General features: G+C 26.6%; 1 protein-coding gene across 1 annotated transcript in view; it reads right to left on the reverse strand.

Annotated features, from left to right (window-relative positions):
* Window positions 1–12500, reverse strand: part of LOC124429753 (connectin) — a 352695-nt gene that overhangs the window by 148610 nt on the left and 191585 nt on the right. Inside the window, exon 4 of the mRNA XM_046975392.1 lies at window positions 4837–5426. Coding sequence (XP_046831348.1) covers window positions 4837–5393 — 557 coding nt within the window. The 5' untranslated portion in view covers window positions 5394–5426. The remainder of the gene's footprint in view (window positions 1–4836; window positions 5427–12500) is intronic.

The raw sequence follows: 12500 nt of genomic DNA on the forward strand, positions 1-12500 counted from the left end.
TACCGTTGGGAATCATGTTTTGGTTTCATCATGCACGATGACACGTTTGTATTATCCTCTCTCGTCAATTTTTGAATCCGCACGCTGTTCTTCTCTCACCACCTCTCGATCTTCTTTCCCCCCCCCCCCCCGCCACCATTTCTTTTTTTTTTTTTAACGTCGCACTTGATAAAACGGGGTAAAAATGGAGTATGATATCGAATCGATTGAAAAGTATGATGATGGATGGTGAGTATTGAGGAATATATATCGCACGATTTTAATCGACTCTATGTGTACTTACTTCTTTCTCTATCTATCTCTCTCTCTCTCTCTCTCTCTCTCTCTCTCTCTCTCTCTCTCTCTATCTATCTATCTATCTATCTATCTATCTATCTATCCCTCTCTTTCTCTTTATACTTTACTCGTCCATGTAATACAAGCAATTGTAAAATAATAGCAATTATTCTTCGACTTATTGTCAATTTTTAATATACGTACTTGTCGTGTATACAAGTTTGAATAATTGAATATACGTACGTAACGTAACGTAATTGTGAATTAATAATTTCAATTAATTTTGTATTAATGATTTTCAAGTGAAAAATAATTTTGACTAAAAGTATAATGGTGATCTCGACGAGAAGGAGACAGGCTCCCATCCATCATGATATTCCGATATCGTTTATTTTTATTATTATATCTTCTTTTTCTTTTTTCTTCCTCAAATATGGATGTGTTAAGGGTCATGCAAAGGTCAACTTCGTTTCTTTAAATAAAATCGTATTTTATTTTCTCCTTCTTTCTTTTTTTCCTCTTTTTCTTTTTCCTTTCTTTTCTTTTTTTTTTTTATTTTTTACCTTTCTAATGCATCGATCCCGATGCCACTCAATATTATATATAAAAAAAGAAAAAAAAAAAAAAAATAATTACTCGTTTTTTCGAAACATTCAATTGTTCCACTATTTCGTTGGTTACGAGAAATCGTCAAAATTTTGCAATTTCTTATTTCTCTCTCTCTTTTCCATTAGTTAGAGATATTAAAAAAATGAAAAAAAAAAAAAAGAAAAAGAAAGAAAAGAACAAAACGAAAGAAAATGAAAAGGAAAAAAAAAGGACAAGAGTCAAAACCACAAGAGTGGTTTTTACCCTTGTAAAAGGAAAAACGAATTATGACAGAGATAAGAAAAAAAAAAAAAAAAAAAAAAAAAAAAAGACGTATCTTTTAATTCGTTCTTCTTCATCATCCGGTAAATTTTTATCAAAATGGAAAGCAGCCATGTCATGAATGTCGTCGCTGTTTTATACAAAAGATATTACAAAGACCTCAACGTATTAATTACAAAAGAGAGAGAGATAAAAATAACGAGAGAGAGAGAGAGAGAGAAAGAGAAACAGCAGATGACACAACGTAAATTTAACTCTTAAATTTAACTCGTATACATTAAAAAAAAAAAAAAAAAACGAGAAAACAAAAAAAAAATTATTCAATATTAAATATTTATAAATAATTAATCGCCACGAATATTACGACACATAGAAAAGAAAATTTTGACTTTATAGATATATTTTATATTTTATGTATACTATATATTTTTATAAAATGTATATATTATATAATAATAAAGAAGAGAAAACATTAAAAAAAAAAAAAAAAAAAACATATATATATATATATATATATATATATATATATAGAAATAGAGCGTAGATATTTCTAAGGAAGTATAGCCAATCGAAAAATTATTTTCAATTAAAATTGTAATATCATCAAAATATTTATAAATTAAATCAATTAAATATACGTAAGTGTTTTAATGTCGCAACTCTCTTAACTTTCAAAAATATTATTAAATCAAAATCTTATATTCTCTCTATCATACATTTCTATCATACGTATATAATTTCTATTCACTTTTCAAATTTCGTACGAAATAATATAGAAAAAGGAAAAGAACGAAAAGAAAAGAAAAGAAATATAAACAAAGAGAGAGAGAGAAAGAGAGAGAGAGAAAGAAAGAGAAAGAGAGAAAGAAAGAGAGAGAGAAACAGAAAGAGAAAGAGAGAGAGAGAGAGAGAGAGAGAGAGAGAGAAAGAAAGAGAAAGAGAAAGAGAAACAGAAAGAGAAAGAGAGAGAGAGAGAGAGAGAGAGAGAGAGAAAACAGAAATATTATAGATAGAAATGAATTTATGACAAGAGTAGTGGAGATATTGAGGATGTACAAAAAAAAAAAGAAGAAAAAAAAGAAAAAGAAAAAAAAAAAGAAAAAAAGGAAAAAGGAAAGAGCAAAGGAGAAGAAAAAATAAATAAATAAAACGTTAAAAGGTTCTGTCGTTAATATGGTAAATAGAAATGTATGAAATATATGCGCGAAGTCATTTTAAAACTCTCGATAAAAGTCCTATGTATGTAGATGAATACGTAAGCATGAATGTATTTGATGATAGGTGGTACTTCCTCGTACATATGCAATATATGTACACACATACACACATACACACACACACACACACACACACACACGTGTGTCTGTATGTATGTATGCATGATACAGGAGTTAGTTATTCATTGCTAGCAGTGGTTCGCACGAAACGAGAGGAGCCACGTATTTTTTACACCCCTGGGGTGACACACAATTTCCGAAGAGCAGCACTCAAGGGCTTAAGGGATTCGTGCTTTCATTTGTTTTCCCTACGGAAAAGACTGATCAGTCTTCTTTATTAAAAAAAAAAAAAAAGAAAAAGAAAAAAAAAATATATATATATATAGAAAAAAATGAAGGAGATAAAAAAGGGTGAAGAGAGATGGAGAGAATAGAGAAGGGGGATGGAGGGGATGGTGGTGATGGTGTTGCAAAGGGATAGTGACGTGCTTGTGAACAAGGGTCGCGAATCGAGACATCGTCACTCGGTGAAAAATTGATGGGAATAAAAGTTTCCTTAACTCGTTGACATAGTCATCGATCTCTCTCTCTCTCTCTCTCTCTCTCTCTCTCGCTCTCTCTCTCTCTCTCTCTCTCTCTTGTTGGGTCGTACCTGTCTCACGATGGTTCATTAATATTAACGATTTAACTTCCTTGTTTTTCTTTTTTGTCTTGATCTCTCTCTCTCTCTCTCTCTCTCTCTCTCTCTCTCTCTCTCTCTCTCTCTCTCTCTCTCTTTCATTTCATTTTTCTCTTTCAGAAAGAGCAGCAAATGAATATTAATTGTTCTAAGTGAGTAATCATCGTAAGGATTTTTTCCTTTATCCTTTTTCTTTCCTTTCCTTTTTCTTTCTTTCTTTCTTTTTTCTTTTTCTTTTTTCTTTCTTTTCGGGTGTCTTTCCTATCCTTTTCTCTTTCTTTCTTTCTTTTTTTTCTTTTTTTCTTCTTTTTTTTTTTTTTTTTTTTTTATTATTCTTTTTATTGTCAATCTCGTCGGTCATTTGTCTCCTGATGGTTTCATTAATATTAACGATTGAATATTCGATTTTTCTAAAGAACAGCTCGAATGAATATTAATCGTTCTAAGCGAATAATTTTCGAGGAACATTTTTCTTTTCTTTTCTTTTCTTTTCTTTTTCTTTCTTTATTTTTTTTTCTTTTCTTCTTTTTTGTTTTTTCTTTTTCTTTTTTCTTAATTTTCATCGCGACATTTTATAAATCAATGTTAAATTAAATCAATGTCTTCTTTCTTCGAGACATTTGTGAGAATTTTTCTTTTACTTTCTTTTCTTAATTTTTTTCTTCTTTTCTTTTTTTTTTTTTTTTTTTTGTTGTTGTTATTCACATAGCAAAAAATATTTCTCTGATAACAAAAAGAAAAAAAAAATTGCATTATATATGATAATTATTGGCACCGGCTGGTTACATTAGGGCAGCATTAAATTCATAATGCTTCAGTTAACATATTGCAGAAGCAGAAAAAGACAAATAAATAAATAAATAAATAAATAAATAAATAATAATAATAATAATAATAATAATAATAATAACAATAATAATAACAATGATAACAACGACCTGAATTTGAAAATCCGACGTGGACCACCGGAGGCCCATGACAACGATATTAAACGTATGTCAAATCGATTAAAATTCATTAATTTTCTAATCCATTAAATCACTTAATAACGTATAATATCGAATCTCTGATTGTGCACAAATTCATCGTTAAATTATTCATCGAGCGTATATTAAAAATGGTTTTGTTTAAATATACATATAAAAAAAATTATTATTATATATATATATAATAATTATATTATACATATAATAATAATAATATATATATATATATATTTAATAATAATAATATACATATATATATATTTAATAATAATAATAAACATATATATATAATTATAATATATATATATAATATATATATATTATATATATATTATATATATTAGTTACATATTTATATTTATTTATTCTTTTAATTTTATATTTATATTATATATTTATCACGTATTTATTTATTATTATTATTTTTTTAATATATATATTTTTTTTCTTTATATATATATATATAATAATACATGTATGAAATACATATACAAATATATATATATATATATATATATAAGAAATATGTGATATATATTAAAAAAATAATAATAATAAATAAAGAAGTAATAAACAAATATATGATATAAATATAAAATTAAACAAAAATAAATAATAAAAGAATAAATAATATAAATGTATAAGAAAAGAAAATTACATTTATAAAGAAAAAAGAAAAAAAAAAAAAAAAAGAAAAAAAAAAAGAGCAATCGAATTGTTTCATATTACGCTAGTTAATAATAATCGAAAATCGATAGATAGAAAGAAAAAAAAAATATACAAAAAACGTAATAAAAAGACAACTCACCTATTAATCTCAGCTATTCTGTTGTCGTCCAAATTGACGACGTTCAATTCCTTGATATTTTCAAATGCATACTTCTTCAATACGACGATCATGTTTCTGCTTAGATTGATGTCGGTGATCGACGATAGATTTGTGAATGAACGTTCACCTAATTCCTCGATTTTGGCGTATTGAAACGCAACGATCTTTAAATTTTTCAATTGTCTTAGAACATCGGTTGGTATGTAATCCAATGTACCGGATGCACGTACTGTCAGGGCTAATTTCGTTAGATATATCTGCGATATGAAATAGGACCACATTGGATCGTCGACCTTGATTCTATTTAAAACCAAACAATTAGCATCGGTTGCATTCCTCAATCCATTATTGTCGCAGTAACAATAAACTGGCGCTTGTCGACCCTCGATATCACATATGTTAATTTCCTTGGTCTCTTTGGCGACCTTCTTTTTACCACGTGACCTTGAAGTAGCGGCCAAACTCGAAACGATAAGTAGAGCGAAGAGACATACCCTTAATAGAATGTCGTTGGACATTATCGACGTATGTTTCATTGTCGATTCGTCCTTGTTTCTTTTTCCAATTATCTGAAAACAGAAAAAAAAGAGAAACGTAAATAAAACAATCGTTCAATTCAATAGATTACAATGAGAATTGGAGAAAAATCGTAATAAGTTTCTTTAACACGTTCTGTGCCGTGTGTACCACCGGTGGTACACGTTAAACTTGATCTTCGGTGCGCGTGTACCGCCGGTGGTACACGCAGTCATTTTTTTTCTTTAGACAAAATATCAAATCACCTGAACGACAAGTCAGGCAAAAATGCCTTGGCACGGAACGTGTTAACAGATTTTATTATTATTATTATTATTATTATTATTATTATTATTATATTATTATCATCGAATATGTAAAATATTGATTATAACATTATATACGCTTTAGCATTACTTATATATATATCTATATAATATATTTTATATAATAAAAGAAAAAAAAAAAAAGTAACAACAAATTCGTAGAATAATAATAGAGCTGTTGATTTTGAAAGTGGAGGCGCAAAAGTCTATTATGTGAAAGAAAAAAGAGAGAAAAAAAAAGAAAAAGAAAAGTATTAAATAGTTAAAGCTAATTATTATTACACAATTAATATAAAATTTATTGTTTTTCAAAATGAATTCACAATAAATATCTTTTAAATATCGATACAATATTTATTATTAATAATTTAATTCAACGACGATATTTATCGACGAGTTTATTTTCAATGTGAGACAAAAGTACATTGGCACATATACACATTGCTAAATTATGATTTTTTTTTTTTTTTTTTTTTTTTATTGATCTAACACGGATTAATTATTATATTCTATATTAGATTTATATGAAATAAGATGACAAAAGAAAAAGAAAAACTTTCAAAATAACTTTTATTACTGCTTATCAATATTTTTTAATCCAAATAAAAAATCCAAATCATTAAATATCCAAGCAATAATATAAAATGGATTTGTCCCATTTTCAAAATCAACGATTCATATCATTTTTCTTAACAATTTGTCGAGTTAATATAATACGACGTCGTAACTTCGTCAAAAAGATATATATATATATATATATATATATATATATATGTATATATATATATATATATATGTATATATATAATACATATATTAGGTTGGAAACTATGAAACGGGCGTTGAATGAAAATAAATAAGTAAACAAAAACGCCCGTTTCATAGTTTCCAACCTAGTATATAAGTATTAAACGTATACATATTATTATAATAAGTTTATATTAATATACATATATATATATATATATATATAATATATAATATATAATATATATGTATTATATATATGTATTATATATTGTATATTATGTATAATATATATGTATTATATATTATATATTATGTAAGCGAGACTGTGGATAAAGAGAGAGAGTGAGAGAGAGAGAGAGAGAGTCAGGAAGAGGTAAAGCTTCTTCGAAAGTTAAGCAGTGACTGATCACTTTCACAAGCAAAAGGTTGTTTCATCGCCCACGTTTTGTTATTGTTTACAAGCCGAGTATCTACGTCCGAGTTTACATTGCCAGCAACAATCGAGCGAGAACCACCATACCCCCTAAAAGATTTATGATACACGACGGCACCACGATGAAATATCGCCGATTATTTCAACAACTCGGCGGCATTCAATGTGCAACGTTCTGATAAATAATAACCATCGACTTCGTTAATTTAATATACAGTTTTCTGCTCTTTTTTTTTTTTTTGTTTTTTATTATTATTATTATTTTGTTTGGTTTTTTTCTTTTTTTCTTTTATTTTTTTTTTTTTTGTTTTTGTTCTTTTTAAATCTTATCGACACTTTTCACGATCAAATCGATTTTTCTCTTCTGTCATTCGTTATTAATTATTTCAATATTTTTTCTTTTTTTCTTTTTCTTTTTCCTTTTTCTTTCTCTCATTTTTTATTAATTTCTTTTCTTCTTCATCTTCTTCTTCTTCTTCTTCTTCTTTTCTGTTTCTTTTTTTTTCTTTTTTTTATTTATTTATTTATTTAATTTTTTTTTTTTTTTATTAAGTGACACTTTCTCGTTCAAAATAATCTACATTTAGTATATCTCGTGAATTTATCTCGTGAAATTTAATTTTATTTTTCAATAATTCTTTCCTTAACAATATCAATTATATTGACTGATAATGAATTCATTGATTTGTCAAGGTTAATATACATTTTTTTACTCTAATTAATATTTCTCACGACCAGTCGATTTGTTCTCTTTATTTATTTATTTTTTTTTTCTGTTTTTCCTTCATTATTAATTATCTCCATTCTTTTTTTCTTTTTTCATTTTCTATTAATTTTTCTTTCTTTTTTCTTTTACTTTTTGGATAACATTTTCTCATTCATAATAATCTATATAAGAATTTATCATGAAATTTAATTTTATTGATAAATCCATTATTTATTTCATATTAATTAATTGCACATTCTTTTTTCTTTTTTTTATTCACTAACTCTTTCTTTATAATGTCAATCATATTAATTGACAATAAATAAATCATATTAATTGATCTTGCAACGTTAATATACATTTTTTAAATCTAATCTTGTTCTTCTCAATTTTTTTTCTTCATTCATTTGTTATTATTAATTATGAATTATTATCATAAATTAAAGCAATTATTATTAATTATTATAAAGTAAAAAAATTTTCTTTTCAATTAATCTATAATAATTCATAATAATTTAGTAATTATTAAATAATTAATCGCAATCTTTTTTTCTTTAATTTTTTTTTTTTTTACTTAATCATTCATCGAAATTAAATTATAATAATTCATAATAATTTAGTAATTATTAAATAATTAATCGCAATCTTTTTTTCTTTAATTTGTTTTTTTTTTACTTAATCATTCATCGAAATTAAACTATAATAATTCATTCATAACAATTCATAATATGTCATAATAATACTGTTTTAATAATTTATATTATTTATATGAATTCATAATAAATAAATAATATTCACTGACCCATTAAACTGAATTAAAAGTCTATTAAATAATAAATAAACATTATTTGCATTAAATGCAATATAATATTATGACAAAACTTACGATATAATACATGCATAATCTTATAATTGATTAAAATAATGTAATATATAGAACAAACTAAGAACATGATATGAGAAAAAATAGGAATAAACAAATAATTCAATAAACAAATAAACAATAATTTTCACATGAAAATATTAATTAATAAAATATATCGAAAAATAATCGTAATAATCGTATTTATATTTTTCAATATATTTTATTCTTCTTGAAGAAAAAAAAAAAAAAAAAAAAAAGAAAAAATACAATTTTATTAATTCTAAATCAATGTAAAGAAGAAGAGAATGATCAATAAATTCGATAAGAAAAATCTAATAAATCTTTAATAAAAAAAAAAAAAAAAAAAAAAAAATTATATATATCGGTACATGACGATGAATTAGAAACGAATTAAATCCAATTAACGTAATACAATTAACCAACAAGAGTAAATCAAATCGATTCAAATGGATAATCATAAATGAAGATGATGATTTTCATAGTTCGTAGAGTATCGATCTTTTCTCTGTTTAACTCACATACAAATATAGACAGTTTCTCTATTTCACTTTCACTATCTATTCGTCTGCCTCTATCTATCTTATGGTTCGTTCACGAGTTTATGTCATTGACACGGAGTAATCCTCAACTTAGTAAACCGTTTTACATTGAAACGAGCATACCGCTCCATTACGATGTGTACATACGTACATATGTTTGTATGTATATATGCATATACGTATATATAGTATACGTGTATATGTGGAGAATATAGCGTATACCATGTATCTCCCTTCCGGCAACAAATTCAGTACGATTAAAGTACACAATTGCGAGTGGTTAAATGCCATGGCAAGTCGAATAAAAGTCGTATCGTGTATATATATATATATATATATATATATATAAATGATTTTCAATCAAAACATTGATTTAATCCGAAAATAAATCATTCGTTATATTCATTTATATTGTCTATTAATTATTAGATTTGAAAACTAGTGGTCTTTATAGAATACGAGTAAAAAAATAAAGAGAGAGACAGAGAGAGACAGAGACAGAGAGAGAGAGAGAGAGAGAGAGAGTGTGAGAGAGAGGATAAATAGATTGAAAAATATTTAAGACAATTTGCAGTTTTTTTTATCTTACGCATCGGTCCTTTCATAACACACACATACACGCACAAACACACACACAATCTCTCTGTCTCTGTCTCTCTTATTTTCTTCCACCTAATTTCCTTCTTTAAACATTTTCCAAGACGAACATTTTCCCGTACACCCTCAACCACCACCACCCACCACCTCATATTTCCACAGTAGCCGCGTTTTTTCAGTCCCGCTTTTTTTCTGTCGCCTATCAAGTTTACCCCATCAGTTCTTTTCCCCCCTCTTCCTCTTTTTCCCTTACCTCCTTCCCTCCCTTCCCTACCCCTTTTCACCCAAGGGCATCTTCATTCGGCTCCTTTTTTCACTCTCCCCTCTATCATCCCTCCTCCCCCTTTCGGATTTCCTCCTTTTTCTCGATAGAGAGGACTTTTTCTGGACCGATGGATAGGACGATATCAAGATTTTCAAGTTCATCATCGTCCATGGTTTCGTCTCTTTCGATCGTCGTTCTTCTATTTTCTTTTCTTCATCCTCCTCCTCCTCCTCCTCCTCCTCCTCCTCCTCCTTTCTCCTCCTCTACTTCTTCAAATGGAAGAGAAACTTGCAGGCCTTTCCGAATTCTCCGTGAATTATCCACGCTTGAAACGAGCTTACTTTATTCTCCCTCTCTCCCCCCTCCCCGATCCCCTCCCCCTCCTCTCTCTCTCTCTCTCTCTCTTTTGAATCTTCTTTGAAACTTTTTCATCTCTCTCTCTCTCTCTCTCTCTCTCTCTCTCTTTCACTTTCACTTTCTCTTTCTATCTCTTTTTCCTCCCCCCTCTCTCTCTCTATCTATCTATCTATCCGTCTATTTATTTACATATATATATATATATATATATATATATATATATATATATATATATATGTATATGTATATATATTTCTCTCGTTCTAGTCAATTTCATCGTCTTTTAACTTGTATTTGTGAATATACATGAATTACGAAACGGTAAGGTTGATCGTTAGTCTTGTTAATTGGATCGTTTGAGTGATACTACTCGATATCGATTATTGAAACGTGCCATCCAATGCGTTACCGCGATCCTTTCATAACTCGATTCGATACGCGTCGACATGCCCTGGTATCCATTTCATTTAATTATAACACCGTTATCTGATTCATATTTCATTCTTGTCCGATCGTGATGATGCTACGTTTATTATTATCCCTTTTTTGTATGAGTGTATGTATGTATGTATGTATGTATGTATGTATATATTTCGTGAAAGAGAAAGAAAGAGAAATAGAATAATAAATATGAAAATAATTAAATAAGTAAAGATTAGATTAAATTTATTTAATTTTTCGTTATGTGTTTATTTTCAATAATAGAATAATAATTTAAGATGTGATCGAAATCGACAAAATCGATTTAAATTCGATATATCGAGTTTAACATGTATAACATCAAATAGATTCTATCTATTCTTCTTTCTTTCTTCCTTTCTCTTCTTTCTTTTTTTTTTTCCTTTTCTTTTCTTTTCTGTTTTCTTTTTTTTCTTTTTTTCTTTTTCTTTTCTTTCCTTCGGCTAATATCAAAGAAAGCTAAACGTGTTATTTAAAATTTACCATCAATCATATTTATATCATCATATATAAATCTAATAAAAACATTATACTTTATATAATTGATATTATTCATATATTAATTCTAATATTAATTTAAATAAAAATATATGTATATATATATATATATATATATATATATATATATATATAATATAGATACGTAAAATAAATTGAGTATTGTTTTTTTCAATTTGAAGCATCTTAAATTATTTTGAATGGATTTGGGCATCTTCAAATTTTATAATGAATCTGATTGTTAATTTTGAAAATGGCCTAACTCCATTCTTAATAAGAAAACGCATATTATTCACTTAATAATTGCCACTATTTTAATAGGAACTATAAATTTAACACCCTTAGATACACTTAAGTAGTATGACTCATTAGTATCCTATACCTATATTTTTAAATTCATTGAAATGCAAACCCTTAAATATCTCGATTTGAAGATAAATGGAGTTAGGCCACCTTCAAAATAAACGGCTCATATATATATATACGAAATAAAAAATAATATAAATAAAATATAAATATAATATATCAAATTTTAAATATAATATTAATATAATATTAATATTATATATATATAATAAAATATAAATATAAATATAATATTTATTACTATTATATTTATATTTTATATTTTAATATAATATATATATATAAAATATATATATATATATATATATATGAAAGATTCGAATGTAAGAGATAATAATAATTGAATTAAAATTCATTATATATGATAAATATTAAAATTTAATGTTGAATTGAATGAATAATCAGTGATCTGTCCCATTTGTCGAACAACCTTAGATCCGAAAATTGCTGAAAGGCAATGGATCGAATAATTACGTACGTTAATTGTGGATGAAACGAACCGGCCGGCATGTCAGTAACACGCAAAGGCCGCCGGCATGTGACGAATCAAGGGTCCACTACTACTACTACCATTACTATTACTACTACTACTACTACTACACTACTACTAACTATTACAATTACATGCAGACAAGGTGAGAGACGTCCAACGTTGGAAATTATTCCCAGTTAATTGTCAGTGAATTTCACCTAAATCTATCATGATAATGAAATTATTTCGTTACTATGTATTACACATGTTAACCAATTACGAAATTTTATATCACGTCTACCATACACATACACATACGCATATATATATATATATATATATATATATATAATCTATAAATAATATATACGATACTTTTTATATACTTTCTGTATCTTCTCAATTAAAGAAGAAAGAAGAAGAAGTTAAGAAAAAAATTTAAGAAGAAGAACGTTCCTTTAATATCGGCTAGT

Source organism: Vespa crabro, chromosome 16 (genome assembly GCF_910589235.1).
Source record: "Vespa crabro chromosome 16, iyVesCrab1.2, whole genome shotgun sequence".
Taxonomy (NCBI): Eukaryota; Metazoa; Arthropoda; class Insecta; order Hymenoptera; family Vespidae; genus Vespa; species Vespa crabro.